This window comes from Sphaeramia orbicularis, chromosome 11 (assembly GCF_902148855.1).
Source record: "Sphaeramia orbicularis chromosome 11, fSphaOr1.1, whole genome shotgun sequence".
NCBI lineage: Eukaryota > Metazoa > Chordata > Actinopteri > Kurtiformes > Apogonidae > Sphaeramia > Sphaeramia orbicularis.
Window position 1 is genome coordinate 36,170,720 of NC_043967.1, and position 22,354 is coordinate 36,193,073.

A 22,354-nucleotide genomic window follows, 5' to 3' on the forward strand; every position below is an offset into this window, starting at 1 on the left:
ATGGCTGCCGAGCATCAGTATGATGGGATCTGTAACAACCATGTCACATCCGTCCACTGCCACATTTTGTGTTTTTGTGTCAGCTGTTATTGTTTTAGATCCACAATACTAACATTTATGAATAAGAGGAGAATTAGCAATAGTAAGTCTATAAGTTTATTACTAATAAAGTACTGGTACTGACCAGAGCATCATGGGTAATGTCACGTCCGTCCACCAGCAAAAGTTTTCACATACACGTGCTATTCCAAATCCAATATTTCTGAAAATATAGCTTCCACTGTCAAATAATATCAGTAGTCTGTGCACAAATGGATTAGTATTATTTCAACACAGTTCTCTGCATTTCTTATGACTTTTTTTTTTTTTTTTTTTGACAAAAATGGCCACTCATTTGACCCCCTAAGTAAATTTTAGCCGATGAGAATGTGTGTGTTCAGTGGTTTAATGTTTGCATACACAGTCAGGTCAATAGGATGTATAAGACGCCTTCAGAATAGGACGTTTGTGTTGCGTTTAATGACTCCAGGTGCTCCACACAGACATGACGGCGGCGCCTAAAGCAGCAGTCAGAGGGATCTGGATGGCTGTGGCTCCGTTACAGCAGTCGGTGTTGCAGCAGGTCCTGGACACAGTGTAACCTGCAGTCAGGAGCGTCCCTGTTTCAGTTGTGTTGCAGAGAGACGAAGCGATGCAACCTCTGGCATGCATGCGCATGAACTTACTGACGTTGAGGACTGAGTGAGAGAAAGGACAAAAGAAAAACGTTTTAACATAAAAATAAATAAAACAGACTCCATTCCAAACTCTCAAGCTAAAGATGTATTTGATGTAAAGATGTAAGTGTGAGGGATGTGGATTTTTAACACTGAGAAAACACTCTGATAAAAGAAGACAGGCATCCTTGAATGTAATAAAATTGTCTTGTATTGAGAAAAAGAAAATCAGCTGATGGGTTGTACAAATGTAAGTTTTTTTTACCAGATGTCTAGTCACTGAAACCACACTGTAAGGCCCTTAATGGAACAAAATGCTCAAATTTAATAATTCAAGCTCAATAATTCAAGCAAACACATTTATAGGACAGGCTTCATATAATATTCTTAAACTGAGAAGTAACAGAAGTAGTCATAATGTTAAGATAAGGAAAACAGTCTTGTCTTGGACACCAGTAAACTGCCACTATATAAGGAGCAGAAAAGTTGAAATATTCAATGTGATATCATGAATTGCGTAAATATACATGCTATACACGCCACTTTTAATTGGTGTCTTATCTGTACGAATTATAAGCTTTCCACATGCATGTTCATGGCGCATCAAATACCATGTGATTAGTGGTTAGGGTTAGCAGTTACGAATATGTAAACTGAAGATCTTGGTGTAAATTGACATGTGATCAAATGGCACTGAACAACATGTGAAAGGATGAAAATACATACGTATAGCAAGCCAAATGCCATAAGAACTGGCGTGACATAAGTGATTTCATGAGATCAGTTTGAAATATTAATGATTCAAATTGACTGCTACACTAGAATAAATCTATTCGTAATACTGTATTGATATTATACTATTACCAGAGGTCCACAATAACAGATGAGAAGCCACAACAGAGGGATGTTCCCATCAGCTATTTCGTAAAACTTGCTGTAGGAGAAACCACATTACCCTTTGGAAATGATTTGACCAGGCATCAGGCAAACAAAGAAAAAAAAGATACTACTGAGTTAAGGCAGTGTATTTCTTTTTATTCCAAACCATCCGGGTCACCTGTACAACACCGAGTAATTTTGGACAGCATCCAACCAAAGAATGAAACTTTTAAAATTAAGTCCTTCATTAAAAGGTTGAGTAAGATCTCACCTAAACATAGTAATAAAGTGCATGTAAAAACACATCATGGCCTTACTGTACATAAGAATATTCTCTTCTTGTCACCATCTGTAAATTTAAATACTTTCTTCTTTGATTATGTGCGGTTGGAAGTTGGACAACATGCTAACCACATACCAGATCTGATTTATGTTTCCAAGATGGGAAACTGGAATTGTACCTGAAATAATCTTAAATTTTTTAATTTTGGCAATTGCCCTTTCCACCTGCGCTATGTGTTCAGGTATTTTTTTGTTCATCTCAGTTTCTGGATGTGGCGTCTGATGGTCGGATCCAGCAGAAGGTGGAATGTTCAGTTTGAGACCAATCTCCTCCACTTCCTTCTCAATCTGAAAACTCTCATCTGTCATTAGTCCGTCTCCTTTCTTGAGGAATCCACATTGAAGGCAACTCTGCAGTAGCTCTGCGATTTTACAGTGATTAAAGACCTCTTTGTACGACATCGATCCACTGAAGAGTGCAGACACATATATAACTGCACCTCGTGGGTCACAGGCCACCAGAGACTTGAGTGTGTTCATAGATGTGGACATAGAATCAGTCTGACTCTGCAGCTGTGTTGAACTGGGCCTTTCAATCTGCAGTTCAGCACAGCCCAGTATTGCAAACGTGTTTGGGAAGTCCTGTTTAAAGTCAGCAGGCATGTTTGATAAGATCACATCTCTGTGTGGCCAACTGGAGAGTTGACCAAGTCTGTCATCCATGTAGTCTATCCAGGAGTCTAACAAAAGGATGACACTCTCTAAACAAATATGAAATGTAAACGCTAAATCTTTGTTGTCAAAATTTTGTCTGAGTTTCATTAGTGTCAGAAAGAATTGACAACGCAAAGGTATTTTCTGGATCTCAGGGTTTGTCGTAGTGTAAGTGAGAGGTATCTGTGTTTGTGAGGACAGGGGATCAGTTGGCACTTTGAAAAATTCACACAAGCTGTTGAATTGATCATAGGTGAATCCAGTGCAGTAGCTGAAAAAAGCAGGCAGGTGACTTTGGTTTAGAGTCTCTGGAGTTAAGGCATCTTCTGCACTGTGCACATTATGAAGTTCCTTTTCAAGCAACAGGATTTGGCTGTTTTTCACATCAGATTCAGGTTCAGGTTCAGGTTCAGATTCAGGTTCAGGTTCAGGTTCAGGTTCCAGCTTCACTTTCATCATCTCTTGGTTTTGTTCTGTTAGTTTCTCCTTTAGGGTCTTCTCTTCCAATTTATGTTGTACTTCTGTAAACATAAAAAAAAATAACATTGAGTTAATCGTTTATTTTGTAAGATTGCCTTCAGTCACAAATATTTGAACATATGAACAGATAATTATTAATATACCAATTAATAAATTATTAATTGGTATTATTTGGGCGGACGTGGTGTATGATATTCTGTTCATGCTTTCTTTTCTTATAGTCATCATTTAATAGCTCTTATGTGTTTTATTTTAATTTTATTGTAGTTTTGTTTGTTTGTTTTGTGTTTTTTTTTCTCTCCTGATGACTCTCCCAGTTTACTCAGTTCTGGTTGTAGTTTTTGTTACCATTATAATTATCACCATGGTTGTTACTGTTTGTACTGCTGATACTTTCTTGTGAGGGTCTTCGCCCCCTTCTTCTTTCGTGCTCTCTCCCCTTCACCCCCCCCCCCCCCCCCCCCCCCCATGTCAGAGCCAGCATTAACATGTGGTTCAACAAAACTCATAATAAAGTCAGTGGAATATCAAGGGAAGCTTCATATACTTTATACTTTAAGTTACCCTTGGTAAAGCAAATTTGTTCAGCACCAAAAGGCAGCCAGACTACCATTCTGCTGTTAGGATGCTGGACAAGACAAGTTACAAAAAAACAAAACAAAAACAGATAATTAAATAAATGCACCAGGTTAAACACTTACCATGGGGACTTTCTGTGCCATTGTGTTGAATTGGAGGTTCCTTGGTGTTGTCTGAGCTGCTGGATAGTGCACTGTCCAATTCTTCAGAACTGGAAAAATTCAGTTTTGTTATTTAATTACAAGTAAAAACACATACATCATTTATAATGCTTTTCAGAAGTTTGATTTTCTTAAATATTAGCTCTGTACTTAATAGCTATCTGGAGAGTATTCTAAATCTTTTTATGCAATAAATCTCTATGCAAATATGTAAATGGAACCAAGAATGAAATGTCACTTTAATTTGTCAGGTGTAATTCATCCAACCTTTCAGCTAGACGTTTCCGCCTGGCTCCAAGAGGTGTACTCTGTTCACCAGGTACAGGTACAGCAGATACAGGATGGGGGTATTCTGGAGTAGGCTTCCCCATTAGAAAATGCTGGAAAATAAGAGCTAGCATATTAGAATATATGTCTGACAGTCTTTACACTTTGTTTCATTTGGTATTCTAGCTAACTCAGCATCATATAATACACAGTATCTCCACTTTAAGCCAAAACCTAACTGATAATTAATATTCAGTCATTGTTGTTTGATAACCAGCTGACCTAGCTAAGGTTACTGAAGGTAGTTAGCATCTTACCTTAGAGCAAACGAAGGTGTTTTTGTTGACTTTAGAAGGATTCAGCTGTGAGTAAGGTCTTCCACACTGTTTAATCCATATCCCGCATTTGTCTCCCTGTGTCTTAGGCTTCGGAAAAGGGTAAAACACAACACCACCTTCTACACTTTTAGGATATCTGCTGTCGGATTTGCAGGTTCCGTGCGCACACCGCTTCGGCATCTTTACTACTGCCTAAAAGACTGGGAAGCTTCCGGTGCATAGTAACGGTTGCTAAGGTAGGATTGGACGAGGGGCATTTTAGGGAGGGTCTTCTTCTTCTTCTTCTTCTTCTTCTTCTTCTTCTTCTTCTTCTTCTTCTTCTTCTTCTTCTTCTGCTGCTGCTGCTGCTGCTTCTGCTGCTTCTTCGGTTTTACTGGTAAATGGTTTCCAACATTATTTAGATGCATATCGCCACCTACTGCACTGGAGTTAATGGCGTCAAGACATGTACTTTAGGAAAATTCCAAGTAAACTAACTAACTAACTAACTAACTAACTAACTAACTAACTAACTAACTAACTAACTAACTGCATACATACATACATACATACATACATACATACATACATACATACATACATACCTAACTAACTAACTAACTAACTAACTAACTAAATACATACATACATACATACATACATACATACATACATACATACATACATACATAACTAACTAACTAACTAACTAACTAACTAACTAACTAACTAACTAACTAACTACATACATACATACATACATACATACATACATACATACATACATACCTAACTAACTAACTAACTAACTAACTAACTACATACATACATACATACATACCTAACTAACTAACTAACTAACTAACTAACTAAATACATACATACATACCTAACTAACTAACTAACTAACTAACTAACTAACTAACTAACTAACTAACTAACTAACTAAATACATACATACATACATAACTAACTAACTAACTAACTAACTAACTAACTAAATACATACATACATACATACATACATACATACATACATACATACATACATAACTAACTAACTAACTAACTAAATACATACATACATACATACATACATACATACATACATACATACATAACTAACTAACTAACTAACTAACTAACTAACTACATACATACATACATACATACATACATACATACATACATAACTAACTAACTAACTAACTAACTAACTAACTAACTAACTACATACATACATACATACATACATACATACATACATACATTCATACATTCATAAATGACTAACTAACTAACTAACTAACTAAATAAATAAATAAATAACTAAGTAACTAACTAACTAAATAAATAAGTAACTAAATAATAAATAAATAAGTAGCTAAGGAAATAAATAAACAAATAAATAAATAAATATCTTATCTCCAAACCATGTTGTTTTAAGGAAATCAGAAAGAACCCTGAAGTATTCTTGCTCCTTTTCGACCTTTCCTGAAATCTCAGCCACAATATGTTTTTATGATTCATACCGACCAAGATTTACTTCAGTAATTTTAAATCCTTTCAGTTCCTTTTCAACAAAAGGAACAACACCTTTAGTTTGTAAAAATACGTAGAATTTCACCAAGACAGGTAAGTGTAGCACATTGGAAATATCACAAAAATGCTCAATAACCTGAAAATTAAAGGCTATTGAAACTAATGACAAAAATTATTACATTTAGTTTAGGTTTTTTTTTTTTTTTAATTAACATACTGTACTGCAGGGTTTTTCTTTTTTCAGGAAATTTCATTCAACCCAACTTAATATTTGTTAAAACTACACTCAGCCTGTTTAACTGAGTAAATGCCTTTATTTACTCATAAAATATTAATCCACCCCAAAGTGAGTTTGTATTGCGTGTCATTGGTAGAAAAAGCAAAGTAAAAGGTGAAATCTGAGACACATTAGTCAGCTAAATGAGTTTAAAGTATCTAAATTAACATGACTTTACAGTAAAGGGCATTGTTCAGAACACTATGTGTACTTTGTTTTCTTCATGGTCTTCAGTGTCTATTGTTCGGGAAATTAGAAGTGTTGTCATTGTTTGCTGTTGGCTTAGTGTGGCTCCTGTTTGAATGGTGTCCTTAAAGACACAGAAGGTTAGACAACAATGACTGACAGCACAATGAGGTTTAAGGTGCAGTACATCACAGACATACACACAAAGATGGGTTTTACTGACCCAGGTTAACTTCAAACTCTTTAAGAGACAGACACATAATGGCAGTGAATGACTTGTGACATCAGAGAGCAGCACCAGGTTCAGGTTATTTCACTGTACATGAAAAGAGCTGGTTTAAAATTAAGAAAAGATACATTCTATGAATACAATTAAATACAATAGGATAAAATACTCAGCGCTCCACATCATTATTTATAGACTCATAACCAGAGTCTTTGATATTTTGGATAATATACTAAAAACCTCTTACCAATTACATCTGTATGTTAAACTCATAATCAAACTGAAATTGAAAAATTACAAGAAGGTTTTACAAAGTTGTGAGAATTCAACATAGATGTGGAAAAGTCCCTTTAATCTGTTTTTTTTTTTTTTTGAGTAAATGAAGGAAATGAGGAGATTTAGAGATGCGTATTTCCAAAATTAAAATGACATTCACCAACATGTGATCATTGGTTAGTTAAAGAAACAAAATGGCAGTGAAGTGATTTTAACCCTTTCATGCATGACGTCCACATTTGTGGACATATAGATTAAACTCGCTTTCCAAAGGGTTATAAAGGCAATATTCTCCAAACCACATGGAGGCAGTCTCTATAGACCCTAAACAATACAATGAAAAAAAGCATCATCTTAGTTTTAGGATTTGGACTGCTCTGTGATCTCATAAAATAAACCTCCTAAGACCCAGCTATGGGTTTTTTGTCCACATTTGTGGACAAAAAAAAAAAAAAAAAGTCAGCTGCAAAGGACATTCCAAAAAAACTGTAAAAAAAAAAAAAAAAAAGCATCTGCAAAAACAGTTGCAACATGATGTTTCCAATCTAGGCAATTATTTAATTAAAAAAAAGCTAAAACTTGCACTTTCCTAGGTCTCAGGAGATTAAATATGTTCTTAGTAAAACCATATTTAAAAAAAAAAAAAAAAAATCAAATCAAAATTTATTTCAACTTTAGCCTATTTGAGTAATAAAATCTATCTAAAAAATATATATATATAGATACTTTTTTCATAATTCATGCATGAAAGGGTTAAATACTATTGAGGAGAAATACTTTCCAAACATAACAATTAGAATGCTGTTCTTGTGTTGTTATCAATGCAATGTTTTGTTAATATAACATTGTTGAATAGTTTGTAGTTGGAGTCATTTTTAAAACTAAATACAAATAATTTTCAAATACCTTCTTGAAACATTAAGGGGAAATGTCTCCAAGTTTAAAACAGGCCTACATGTGTGAGTCATAAATCAGGGGATAAAATGACTCAACTTCATGTAACTAATGACTGCTGGAGACTCCACAACACCAGCCCAGAAATGTTAGATTTCTCTGTGTATTTGATTAGAAAGTTTTTACAAGCTCCAGATGATGAGGAAGATTCTTAAGAGCTGAACATGCATTCGTTCTGTTCACACCTCTCACATTATTTCAGATGCAGCAAAGCTTCACAGGGGAAGTATTGACCGCTCACCCATATTTCCAATGTAGCAGTTGGGCTGAGCATCACTGCAGGTCATTCTGGACGGGAACAGACATCGACCTCCAAGACCCATTTTACAGGTTCTGCAGACCAGACACTCACCTGTTGTTGAAAAGGAAGGAAATTCTTAGAAACAGTGATTGTAAGGGTTTATTTAAAGCAGGGGTGTCAGACTCATTTTCTTTCAGGGGCCACATTCAGCCTGATTTGAGCTCCAGTGGGCTGGACCAGTAAAATAATAGCATAATAACCTATAAATAATGACAACTCCAAATGTTTGTCTTGTTTTAGTACCAAAAAACCCCCCAATTAAATAATGAAAATACTTACTTTTATAAACTATCAAAAAGAAAGATGTGAATTACCTGAAAAAACTGAAATTTCTTAAGAAAAATAAGTGCAATATTAAAATATTCTGCCTCAACTTATCATTTCTACATGTGCATTATGGTTTGGATCTACACAGGCACTAAACATTTAGTAACAGGCAGAAAATTGTTAAAACTGTGCTTAACATTTCAGGTTGTTCATATTTGTTTAGGTTATTCACATTTTATTGTTACAGGATAGTTTGTAAATGTAAATATTTTCATAATTTAATGTTATTTTTTGCACTAAAACAAAGACAAAAATTTGAAGTTGTCATTGTTTATAGACATAATGTAATATTTTTTCACATCAAAACGAGAAGAAAATACGGAGTCATTATTTTTTGTAGGATATTGTACTTGAGATTATATCGGTCTGTTTGTGGAACCTTAACTACAATGAATCTATGGAATTTTACACTTTGCAAATTCATCCCATGGGCCAGATTGGAACCTTTGGCGGGCCGCATTTGGCCCCCAGGCCACATGTTTGAGACCCCTGACTTAAAGGTTCATTGTGAAATTTTTAGTAGAATGTAGTGGCCTATAGCACCTCTAAAAACATCCCTTATTCAAAGTGCTGTTTTCTTCTCTACTTTGAGCTTTTTAGGTAAAGTGATATAAACTCTGATGCAGTTTAACACATTAAAAAACAAAGAAGGAGATGTGAAAGTCTGCTGTGCTCTTCAATCAGTGCATTTTATTTAATCTCAGAAGGTGGCAGAAAAATGGCACAAACATTCATAAATCTTTCATCCTGCCCCTCTACATCTGTGTCTCTCAATAATAATGTGTTCTGCATGTTTATTTATTGCATCATAATAAACATTTGTTATGAGGAGAGGGGCTAAGACAGATTATCAAAAAGAGAAGGTGGTAATTTTCTATGTAAAAGACTGAAATAACCTGAAATAATGATATTCATATCATGGAAACCTGGGAAAGTTTTTCCTTCTTTTTTGTTGTTTTTCATGTGTTTTTTATGTACTCAAAATAGCTTTGTTGCCTCTATTTCTTGTGCACAAAGAATCTAAATAAAAATAGAATAGAATAGAAAGTCTGAACTGGAGTTAAAACAAAAAATTTTTAAGAGATTATCTTTATCTAAGTAAGTGTCATTATATAATTATACATACTTTTTTCCAAAAAGTTGCAGAAAGCTTTTTAAAAAACACTCAGCAAAGTTTAGATTAAAAATAAATTCACGTATTTCAGCTGCAAATCAGATTTTATCAGTTATTCTGAAAAATCCTCTGAATAATTACACTGTACACTGTGAGCTTTAATCTAAAGCATTTCTACAGACAGAATACGTTTCTACTCAGTATAAAGTGCTTCTTACCTGTGACAAACATCACCATTAAAGCTGCACCGATCCAGAGTAATTTGTTCATCTTGTTTTGAAAAGATAAGTCAAAAATAAGATAAAATCAGAGCAAATTGAGTAATAAGTCAAAGATCCAACTGTCAGAAATGAGCTCCTGCAGACCTGAACGTCAGCTTTTATATGAAAGGTATAAGACATCAGAATCTGTGGTCAAGATGATAAAAAAAAAAATTTAGAGGTCTGCATTAATTGTATTATATCAATGGAAACAGGCAGGAAAAAAGAGCCCATAGAGAACAAGGCAAACAATACATATTTATGGGTATGTTTGAACCCATGTGTGGCTGGAAAATCAACATCATGGTCCTTTTCAAGAGCCTCTGTCAATAATTAGGTAATTGTCCGGTAAATATCAAGAGTAAAGAGAGCACTCCCTCTATTTAATAAAGAAAAAGGAAAGGCCAGACAGATATAAAAAATAAACAATAGAGGATTTTACCCCTGGTCTGGGTGGATCATCTCACTGCACCTGTGTTCCCATGCAGAGCCTTTCCGTGTGACATTTTGATGTTTTTCCCATGTTGATTTGGAGTCATTGTGATCAACTGAAGGATTAATCTTAATTTATGTGTTGAGTTTAAAGTCTTCCTCTATAAGCGTAACCCTAAAAGCCCTAAAACTATTTTTGACTCTGATATAAAACAATTCCACATTCCTCCACTGTGAATTATTTGAAAAATATGTCACATTTTATGTTTTTTTTTTAATAAAACAAGTGGTATCACATATTCAAATGGTTAAAATTCTGAAAATTAAGAACATTTGGTAATTCTGAGTCAAGCTAAAGTGATTTAAGAGATTTGTGCAGGAGAAAGTAGGAAAAAAAATATTGATATAAGATCATTTTATTGTAGTATTTTCCATGTACATTGATTGGGTGTTGTTATATGTATAAGAAATGTGTAAGATTAACAAACAATCAATGGTAAAACTATGCCAAAAACAAAAACAAAAAAAAAAATGGAGAAATTCATGTCATAAGCAGCCATAAATGATTATATCAGAAAAGAAAAGTGACAAAAATGTGCAAAAATGGAATGAGCGATCCCTAAAGGTTAATTCAGGGGTTTTCACAAAAAATTACAGTAGCCATTTAGGAAGTATAACCATTTAAAACATAGTCCTTTCATTTTTAGAGGCTCAAATTAATTGGACATACTGACTGAGAAGCAGCTTCATGTCCAGACGTGGCCTGTCCTCTGGATATTTTATGACAAATGAAGCAGATAAAAGAACATTCAGAAGATTTTCAATGAATTCTTAATATGATGTTCAAAGAGATGTCAATGCAAGTGAAGGAGGACATCTTTGAGATTAAAAAACAAAATTAAACCTATCAGAGACACAGTGAAAGCTGTAGAAGTGCTCAAAATAAACAATTTGGTACATTCAAAGAATCCACTGGTGAGCTCATCAACACCACGAGGCCTTGTACAACATCCATCTAACCCTGAGTCCAGAACACACTTTAGGAGGTGGGACATGGAGACACCAGTCCAAATACCTCCTTGGCCTTTTAACACTCGTGCAATGTTGACATTTTGTTTCTGTTTTTATATGTTAACTTGTTTAATTTATCTATTTTTATTTGATTTTAATGTTTTTTTTTATTAATTTTATCTTGCTTATAGTCTTCTACACAGCACATTGGTCCACTGTGGTTGTGTCAAAGTGCTTTATAAATAAAGTTGGATTGGATTGGATTGGACTGGATTGGATTGGATTGGAAGTATCAATGGATTTAACTGGAGAATATGATGTAGTGTTACGGAATAATAATATAAAAAGTATATCAACTGAACTCAGTCTAAAACGTTTAGAACATGTAAGACTAAAATACAAATAGGGGTAATTTTCCTGCATAGTGACTACTTTTAATCGTCATATTTAACCCTTTCATGCATGAATTATGAGAACCTTAGTCGAGATGTTTTTCCTGAGTGTTTTAATTCCTCTTTAGGCACAAAAAAACAATGCAATTGATTTTTTTTTAAAATAAATCTGTTTTTTTTTATGAAGGTAGATGTGTTTCTTTATTGCTTTAAATTAAAAAAAAATTCAATTAAAAAAAAGTGTTTGAATGAAAAAAAATATACGATCCAAAAAATTACATTTGAACACTTCTTTTCCTTGATTGAAGGGATTTTTTTTTTTGGTTAAAACAATACAGAAACAAATCCACGTTCATAATTTTTTGTGGAGTTCCAAAAATGTCCACTCTGCTGGACACCATGTGTTTATTTTTTTTAATATCAAAAAGTGATATACAAAATCAAAACATTTTTAATGTGGTTAATCTGAAGTTTTTGTTTTTGTTTTCACATTTTATAATATTACCAATTTTTATTAGCAATTGATTTACACTCAAACATGTCATTGCAGATCAGGTTTATCAAGAACAGCAAAGTTATAGTAATGGTATGAATGTCAGTGTATGGGATGATGCATAAGCGTCCACTGTGTTGGCTGATATGGAACTAAAACAACAAAACCCATTAATATACAAGAGAACAGGTGGAGAATAACTGTCTACTGTAGTGACCACTATGCATGAAAGGGTTAAGTACATTTTTGCAAACAAAAGTTGCACACTTTTGTTGTAGAAAGGTTTAAATGCAGAACTCATATTTTTTTATACAATATTTTTACTTTGAGAACAGCACTAGAGGTGCAAATAGTAGGGAATGGGACAAACCATTTACTGTAGAAGCTTGTGTGAAGTTGATTTTTATTGCGGTAACACTGAAATCAGAACATGTGGGTTACTAAGCATCATGGATTAATACAATAAGTATTAAGGAAGACAATAAGAAGGAATTAAACACACAATCTGTCAGTGTTGTCATGCATATCTGGAAAGTTGTTGAAATAAAGCAGACATTTGTGTTTGAGATCAAAGAATCACTCAGAAAAGTACAGATATGTAACTTATACAACTAAAACTACTATCTCACAGGTTAATATACTGTAAATACTCCAATACAAGTGTTACTATGCAGCCAGTATCCCTCCATTGAATATCACCGGGATACTGGCGTGCTGTGAATGTTATATCAAAAACAAGAATGATGCAGAAATCCTCCTGTCTAAAGGCTCCATCTGGTCCAAATGGCCACCAGAGCAGCACCCACAGCTGTCGTCAGAGGCATCCGGATGGAGGTGGCTCCGTTGCAGTAGTTAGTTGTGCAGCAGTGCATGATTATGTTGTACTTTACAGTGAAGATGGCTAGATTGGTGGAGTTTTTGCAGGAAGTTTTTGTTATGCAGCCTCTTGAGTGGATATCCAAGATCTCGTCGCTACTAAATGCTGAAAAAAACAAAGGATGATGCGTTATGGTCATTGAAATCGAGTAATTTTTTTTAACTCTCACACTTAGCTTTAGGATAATACATGCAACATACCTAAACGTTATGCAAACGTAATAGGTCATTTCAGTGCATATTTTTATTCCCTGCTTAAAAACCTGACAAGTTGATGAATGGCATTAGAAACAGGAGCTATGTGTAGTATTTATATATAAAATAATAGAATACGACTTAGAATTATTATTACAGTCTTTTGAATACAGTTTTTAAATTATGCCAAAGATGCCAGTTTATGGGGTTGTAAAGATTTGCAGTGAATGCATTTGCGCCAAAGGGGCGGGGGGGGGGGTCTATGTGACCACTAGAGGGAGTAGTGAGTCATAGTGAGGAAAACGAACACCATGGTGCCTTTGACCACTGTCAGAATATGACGAGCTGAGGTAGGAACCAGTTAGAAACATCTTTTAGAGTCATGAAATGATAAAAAATGAATGCTGTTGTTTTCACCACTAGACACAACTCTAAATAAAACGAGTTTGACTCTGAAATCACAGCATTTTTCTACACAGGTGAGTTTGATTGAGGTTTATAAAGGTATAAAGTTCATATGTGATGTTATTTTCCTAGTTTGTTGTTTGTTGATCCACAGTTCAGACCTTGTTTAGAGGACTCCAAACAGATCTTTAGTACAACTGTTAACAACTTGGTGTATTATCCTACTATTTTTAGGATAATTTACAGGTCTAGATTATGAAAACCTCCCAGTTTACATTTATTACTATTAAAGTTTGCATTATTTGTTGATATACTGTAATTTATGGTGATATTTACCTCCATATCAAGTATCAATGAAATTCTCTAGTGAGATAATAAACAGCCTATGCTAACACTTTGTTTCTTAGTGACAAATGAGCTATAGAATACTGAAATCAACTAACTTTAGAGGCTTTTGCACTTCTGAAACTGGTCCAAATGAGAAAAAAAAATTGCATACAATTAATATCTGTAAAAGGTGTAATTCATCAAAGAACTGCACTGTCAAACAAATAGCCTCATGGTGCTTCTGTGTCATTTGCATGGCTGTAAATTAGGTAACAGTTATACATGTGGTGCACAAATATGCCGCTGTGCAATTTTTCACGGGCAGTCATGAAAGTGATATGAATGTGTGCATAAAGCTAATGTTTACAGTGAAGAAACTCATCCCTCACTCACTCTGTCTCTCTTTTTCTTCAAATCTTTCACAATCAAGTTTGCGAGGCTTGAATGATATTGAATTGCAGTTTAATAAAATCAAAATCTTTAGCAGGAAATTCTGAAGATCAGTAGAGTCTGGGGCTTATATCAGAGTGTCATCTGCTTAAAAATGTACAAACATTTTCACTCAGTATCAATGGTATCTGAGTGTAACAGCTGAAAAAGCCACTGGTAATGCAGGTGATACCAAACAACCTCTAAATCAGACTTGTCTCATCAAAAACCTTTGGCCCTAAAAGTAGAAGACTTGAAATTTGTCTAAAAGTAGGTTTTTGTTGTTTTTCTGAAGCTTCTTTAAATGTTATAAATCTAGCTATAAAATCCTTGAGTTGATGTATTAGTGTTTGTAGAAATTGTTTTATCTATGCACCTGCTTTGGTTTGAGACTATTAACACCAGAGATGAGTTGCTGAGAAGTTCCATGACTATTAAAAGGGGACATATTTTGCAAAACCCTCTTTTATTAGTCTTTGGTACATTTATTTGTGTATTTGGACCCTAATAGTTCATAAAGTTTGAATTTGAACCCTCCAGATGTTGCAAAGCTATCTTTATATTCATTCTGGCAAAAACTGAGTGGATTTCTACAACCTGTTTTAGTTCCTTCTAAATTTGTTGCGTCTATAACTAGTTACATCACAACATTTGCACACATATGGTCAAGACTTCCAATGAAAATTTCTCCAAGTACGGAGAAACAGGACAGAGCAGCATGTTTGTCAAGGGACGATTTGAGTCTCCAGACGATGTGAGTCACACTGGCGTAGAAGCATTTATCTGTCGGCCATCTTTTACGACTCGCTACGCAACCTCGCTAGGACATATTACTGTTGTAGGAGTCAAATTATGTAAAAGTACAGAGACTTTACCTTCAAGGAGTATCTTTCTAGCGATCAGAATTGATTTCGAGAGCCAATGTATATGCTTTCACAGCTGAGAGCCTATCCAGCAGACAAATGTTTTGATCTAAATCTGGGGGAAGCTGAGCGGTAGGGGGAAATCACAGCCCTATGCCGATGATGCGATCTTTGAGGTTGCCATAGCAAGTCATAAAAGATGGCCGACAGAGATAAATGCTTCTCTGTATGTGCGACTCACACCGTCCGGAGACTCAAATCGTCCCTTGACAATGGTCAACCAGAGCCATATAAAGCCATATCTTTATATGGCCCAGCGGTCAAAAATCTGGAGGGGGTGGGGTCTGAAGTAGTTCATTTGCATTTAAAGGGCCAGCGCTCAAAACGACCTTTCTGGTGTCATTACTCAGAAATAGGGTTGAAGATGGACCTGTGGAGTTGAATTAATGAAGAATTCAGACCCAACCATCGTATTTACAGTTTATGTAGACCACAGGGAAATGTTTGAAAATGCAAAATTCCATTCAAAAAAGCAAAATATGACCCCTTTAAATGTTTCTGGACTGATGACCTTACTTGCAACTCCAGAGTAGCATTGGTCCTGAGTTCCAGTGCAGTTTATAGCTTTGGTGCTGAGACAGTAGCCGAAGACTGAAGTGTCACAGGTGTTACAGGTGAGAGACTCAACTGTTGGAAAAGACGAACACAAGTATAGGACATTTTCAGTCATCTGTACGGAAGACAAAACTGAACCAAAGGCCTGAATTATCTGACTCCACTTAGTTACACCTTTATTAACCAAGCACCTGCTCTAATCATAAAGTACACATCCAGAGATTGTTCCGTAACCTCTCAAGGTGAACGCTGGCAACAAATGTGTTATTGAAGATGAATTCAAAGGCATGTTGTAAAAATGTTAGAGGTTTGTTTCATTTATCCAGGTTTTACATGTTTCAGATACTACAATAAATTCATATACAGCTGTTCTGTTAACATCTGATGCAATAAAACCATAACTGGACTTAATATGTGGCTTTAAAATAGGGTGGAATTAACATCTAAAGGTAAAAATTTCTGTTTTATGTGCAGAAATGCTCCTGGGCCTGTAAAAGATTACCGCTCCTGTCTCAAATCTCAAACAGTTATTTTTGTTACTACTAATAGTCAACGCAGGTTCTAGATAAAAAAAAAAAAAGCTTCAAATCCTACATCACATCTTGTAAATTACTTAAAAATAAAATTCTTTATGCGTTGGACACTACAGCACTGGATTTAACTTGGTCCCACAAAGTGTTTTCCATCTTTTCCACAAACTAAAACCTCATACCTGTAACAAACAGAGTGAAAAGTGCAGCACAGCTCCAGAGAAGTTTGTTCATGGTGATGTCCAACGATGCACTAACAAATGGAAATATCCTTAAAATAAGGCGTCGTCTGGTCTCTAATTTGACTCCTTCGGTAACTGTGAGATGACGATTTGAGGATCAGTGAATCACGATCCACATCTTTATATGCGGGGGAGTACAGTCAGTGAAACACCTCAAATATACGTCAACAGAAGTGATAAGAAAGTTTGTAAATGGGTGACACGTACCGATAACATGCCGATATTATGCTTCACTCTGAGGAGGAGAATAAAGCAGTCATTTTACTTTTGACATATTTGAATGTAATTACACTCCTAGATTAGATGGTTTCACATAAATAGAGTTAAAAGAGTTAAAATGTTTGCACCTTTATAACAGTCAGTTATAGAAACCGCTGCATTCAACTGACAAAATGGAGGAAAATGCATCATACATTGTAATGTCATTGAATTAGAAAGGGGGAGATAAAGTATACAATGCAAGAAGGAGCCTGTTCCAGAACACACATACACCTACCAAAGCCATCAGTGAATCAACACTATGAATGAAGGTATAAAGTTAATATGTGATGTTATCATCTTTGCTATGTTCTGTGTTTTTAGATCCACGGTTCAGACTAAACAGTGACAGTTCTGACTTTGTTTAGGTAATTCCAAACAGATCTTTAGTGCAGCTATTGGCAAGTGAGTATATTATCCTATAATTTTTAGGATAATTCCCAGGTCTACAGCATTATCAGAACCTTCCAGTTTACCTTTATTACTATTAAAGTTTACATTATTTGTTGATATAATTTGTGGTGTCCTAAAATATGACACAGGATCATGATATATTTACTTACATAACAAAAACAGATGAGGGTAGAAGAAGATATCAAAGGAAGGGAGAAGGAAGAATAATTATATTCTCTAGTGCACAGGTGTCAAACATGTGGCCCAGGGGCCAAATCTGGCCCGCCAAAGGTTCCATTCCGGCCCTGCAGGATGTAAGTGTAAAAATTAACCTGAACAGTCAAGGTTGTCAAAAATCCTTTTGGTTCAGGTTCCACATACAGACCAATGTGATCTACAGTAAAAATAACAGCACAATAACCCATAAATAATGACAACGACAAATTTTATTTGTGAAAAATTATGTAGAAAAAATCAAAGTGAAAAAAATAACATTACACTGTGAAAATATTTACGTTTACAAAACTATTCTTTCACAATACAATGCAAATGAATACATAAATAAAAACAAAGATGAACAACCCAAAATGTGCAGTTTAAACAATATTCTGCCTGTTACTAAATGTTTGGTGCATTTATGGATCTAATGTGATCTGTAGTCTTGTTAATAATAAGAGATGGAATATTGTAGAAATTGTTCAAATTTTAGTTCCAAACTCCAGAATTTTAACAATATTCTGCCTGTTACTAAATATTTATGGAACACTGTGTGTAATGTACATGTATAAATAATAAGTCGAGGTATAATTTTGTTAAAATTGCACTAATTTTTCCAATGAAATTTCTGTTTTTTCAGGTTATTCACATCTTTTTTGTAAAATGTAAATATTTTCATAATTTAATTAGGGATTTTTTGTATTAAAACAAAATGGAAAAACTTGGATTTATTTATAGGTTATTAAGTCATTATTTTACTGGTCTGGCCCGCTTGAGATCAAATTGGGCTAAATATGGAACTGAACCAAAATGAGTTTGACACCCCTGCTCTAATGAGAATAATAAACAGCCCATGCTAACACTGTGTTTTTTGGTGAGAGATGCGCTACAGAACACTGACATCAACTTCCAAACTTCCAAATCTATAGATCGTTAGTGCAGCTACTGACACAAAAACCTTACAGAAAACAGAGGTGATTTGTAGTTTTACTGTGGCTGTTTTCTGTTAAAAAACAGAAGTAAGCTACCAGAGCCATAATGCAAACTATCAGCTGATGTAGCATGTGCTGAGTGTAAGACAAAGTGTTGTTTTGACCAACAAGAAGATAACTTCATGATACCATGATACAGATGTGTGTAAACATTGAGCTTTGTACTTGATTTAGTGCATGATACAGTTTGCTGTTGAGTGTTTGGAAGATCAGTTCTATATAAAAACCCTTTAAAGAGCATCATGGGATCAGTCTGTTGTGTGTAAATCAACATCAGACTTTACCTTATACACTTCTTTCTAACTTTGCAAACAAAACATAACAAATAATTATGTAAATATTCACTGATTTACTTTTAACATAATAAATAGTCAAGCCCCTTAGAAAGAGTCATTGCTGATTAGATCAATTTATCAATCTGAACCATTGCTATTGATACCTAATCCAGCTGTTTCGGTGTGTTTTATTAACGTGCCACTGTTTTGCTGAAATCAGTTAATATTTTCATTTTGTTCTCATTTATATTACCTGTTGTTTGGAATTGCACTAATTTGTTTGAAAAGTAATACAATAATATAATTCTAGAATAATTGATGGACTGATGATTTTTTTTTTTTGACGGGGGGGGGGGGGGTAGCATTTACAACAAGGGAAAAACATGTTGTTTTTTTTTAAAGTTTTCTTTATTTTCGTATTAAAGTTCTGCGCAATGAGACACAAAGCAGACAGCGGATAAATACAACTTGATTTAAAAAAAAAAGAAAACAACATCAGCATGGAAGAATTACAAACTCAATGTTTCCCCGAAACATTCCATCGATCGACTTCCATACCTGAGTTTTATAATAACATATCAGTAGAAAACCCTGACTTGACAAAATTGCAAAAATAGGCCTGTCACAGACTTTTATGTTGCAGCATGGAAGTGTTAACGCCTATAAGCACAAACAGTCTGTTAGTATCTTAGTGTTTTTACAGTGACACTGCATAAATCATCATTGAACAAATTAGTAAAAGGAGCAGTTGGGTTTGTGGTTCTTTTTTTCATATTTTACAGCATGCTTCCCCACACGGAGGCCAGAACAGCTGCAGTGATGGCAACAGTGAGGCTCATCTTTGTGGATGGAGCACCGCTGATTGTGATGGGGTTGCATTTGTCTTTTGAGCAGCACTCGATTTTGCTCTCATACGTGACGCCCAACAATGTTCCCGTTGTCGTATTGGTGCATTGAGAAGGTTCTCGGCATCCTTGGGTATTGAACCCCACAAAGGCGGTGAGAGAAGGAAATGCTGAGGAGAAACAGAGATGTAGATATTATTCAAATATTCAAAAGAAGCCCAGTTATCTTAAAATATAATCAAATATTCTGAATTGTCTGTAATGACCCCTTCCACTCTGTCTTGTAAATATTAAGGTGTTGACCACATGTGGCCTGGTGTGTGGAGAGGGAGGGACACCTGCTGTTACCTGTCTATGTGGGCGGGGCTTACAGAGGGCATAAAAGACTGCACCTTCAACCTGTCTCACTCTCCCAACCTGATCTCCTTCTATTTTGTATTTTCTTTGTTTGGTTTGTTGCACCAGACAACATGCATAACACCATATTTTCACCTACCCACATACTGCTGACATGACTGATTACTCTCTTACTTCCACATCCCACTGTTTAAATTACTTTTGGTTATTAATTTAAATAAGTAAATTCTCTTTTGATAGAATTTATGAATGTAGCCTCGAGTCAGTTGGTTACAAGCTAAAAATTGTGTCACCTTGTCAATGGTAAAATATAGACAAAAATAACGTGAATGATGAATATATTTTCCTAAAATTTGATTGCTTTAATGAAAATAATCTTGGCAAGAGTATTTTATGTCAATTTCAAACGTAAATGTAGACTCAGATTTTTCAAAGAATGTGTGATAAGGTTCTAAATATAAGTTTGACGAGGGATGCGCTGGGTGAAAGATGACAAATTAGACATAATTCATGACAAAATCCTTCAGACACACCCACAGACAAATGTTAAGGTTGAATACAGGCTTTAGTAAGATTTTCAGAAGTCTATCAACTCACATTTGAAATATTTCTTGTACTAAAGTAAAGTTTTTAATTTTAATTTTTTAAATTTGATTTTTATCCTGTTTGATTATTAATTCATATTCTCATACATGATGTTGTTTAATCTCACTTCTTCATTTTTGCATTGATTTGACAGCATCGTGTTACGTTATCCTTGCACCCTTTACTGCGATTCACTTAATTATTTGAAGTGTCATGTTTTTTGCATTTGTTGTACACATCTCTATTATTGTGTTGCTTCTGTTTTAGTGTTTTTACCTGCTTCTTGTATCCTGCTGTTGTGCCCTCTGCTTTGTCTGTCAAAGCACTTTGTAAACTTTGTTGTTAAAGGTGCTATATAAATAAAAGCTATTATTAAAGTGATGCAAAAATAAAAGAGGAATTTAAATGGAATGAACCAGATTCTTTCATAGGTAATAGTTTTCTCCTATTTTCTAATTTGTCATTTCAGATTTTACCCTGTGTTTTCTTAAACGCTTCTTGCAACATTCATTGCTTTCCCTCTAACTCTTCAACAATTAGTCTAAAACCAGATAAACTACCAAAACTGGAAATACTGGTTTAACACCTGACACCCAAACTCCTCTTTTGTCTGCTTAATTACTTATCTATTTAATTACCTCATAGACACATTCCAACTCCCACACATCACTTGTATTTATGTGTTTTTTGTTGTGGCGCTGCTAGATTAAAATGCATGATTTTATACCAAATACAGATGTCAAATAACATCTTATAGGGATCATTTTCTGTAATTAGTCTGTGGGTGTGTACTGTGTCACAGTGTTTGAGAGTCATTTTGGTCGAATCATGCCTCATAGATAATGTTTGAAAAGAAAAGGGTGTGAGTTTTGAGCTAATGAGGAACTGACCGTTTTGTTGAGTGTGTCATGGTTTAAGCACGTCTTATAGAAAACACCCCAAAACTAAGTGTTAAAAGGCATGACATTATTTGAAGAAAACCTACTTGCACGTCCGGTGAAGCAGACGCTGGTGTTGGTCGAGCAGGTTTCCTCAGCTTGGTTCAGACACACGCCCAACAGACCAAAGGTGCACTTGTTGCATGTCAGGGACTCAGCTGAAACACAAATGAAGATATGAGTTAAAACGTGTCCACAGTCATCATTAAATGTTCATGTAGACAAAATTAATCAACATCAACTGGACTTTTTGTTTGCATTTCTTGGGGTTTGTGAACCTTTTTGGAAAATTTGAGGTCCACCACACCCATGTAAAAGCTTCTCCATCAGCATCTTTTCTTCGTTAAAACTCCAATGTGTTGAGTCATCGACCAATCTCAATCAGACTTAATAAAAACAAGATCTTACAGAGTTGGGAAAAACAATCACATGACTAAAACTAACAGAGGAATGGTAACCAGAAAGGGACTGGGGGTTAATACATAGTCTGGTTTTGGATCAGAAACATAAAATAAGTAAATATGAGGATCAGTATTAACCAAAAGACGTAATTTTATTAGGGGCAGCATAGAATTTTTCTGTAGTTTTTGTCATGTTTTTAGAAAAATGTTCCCCTGGTTATTGGTTATGAATGTTTTCAAGTGAAAGAACATATTTTCTTAGTCACTACTGGAGAATGAACCTCAGATGTTGCTCTCTCTAGTTAGATTTTTTTCTCCACTTGATAAATCGATGGTTCGTTGGCGGGACATGACATTAAAAATAATTCTTCAGCTTCATCCTCAGTTCCTTTCTTTTGAACTACCTTGACTTAGAGTCTTTAGAAA

General features: G+C 34.8%; 3 protein-coding genes across 4 annotated transcripts; all 3 read right to left on the reverse strand.

Moving 5' to 3' along the window:
• Positions 1-354: 354 nt before the first annotated feature.
• On the reverse strand, positions 355-9,939 carry LOC115428721 (protein Bouncer-like). Its single transcript, XM_030147908.1, has 3 exons — positions 9,817-9,939; positions 8,098-8,208; positions 355-737 (listed from the first exon to the last, which is right to left on the reverse strand). The coding sequence occupies exons 1-3, from the start codon at positions 9,866-9,868 to the stop codon at positions 517-519; spliced, it is 384 nt and encodes a 127-aa protein (XP_030003768.1). The 5' UTR covers positions 9,869-9,939; the 3' UTR covers positions 355-516.
• Positions 1,724-4,768, reverse strand: LOC115428719 (uncharacterized). 2 transcript variants are annotated; one of them, XM_030147905.1, is made up of 5 exons: positions 4,396-4,675; positions 4,079-4,191; positions 3,773-3,861; positions 3,033-3,112; positions 1,731-3,002 (listed from the first exon to the last, which is right to left on the reverse strand). In XM_030147905.1, the coding sequence occupies exons 1-5, from the start codon at positions 4,594-4,596 to the stop codon at positions 1,953-1,955; spliced, it is 1,533 nt and encodes a 510-aa protein (XP_030003765.1). In that variant the 5' UTR covers positions 4,597-4,675; the 3' UTR covers positions 1,731-1,952. The 2 variants fall into 2 exon arrangements, with proteins under 2 accessions (XP_030003764.1, XP_030003765.1); XM_030147904.1 differs by having other exon boundaries at positions 1,724-3,112; positions 4,396-4,768.
• Positions 9,940-12,887: 2,948 nt separating the features above from the next.
• On the reverse strand, positions 12,888-16,660 carry LOC115428158 (sperm acrosome membrane-associated protein 4-like). Its single transcript, XM_030147005.1, has 3 exons — positions 16,609-16,660; positions 15,858-15,968; positions 12,888-13,168 (listed from the first exon to the last, which is right to left on the reverse strand). The coding sequence occupies exons 1-3, from the start codon at positions 16,658-16,660 to the stop codon at positions 12,948-12,950; spliced, it is 384 nt and encodes a 127-aa protein (XP_030002865.1). The 3' UTR covers positions 12,888-12,947.
• Positions 16,661-22,354: the final 5,694 nt, after the last annotated feature.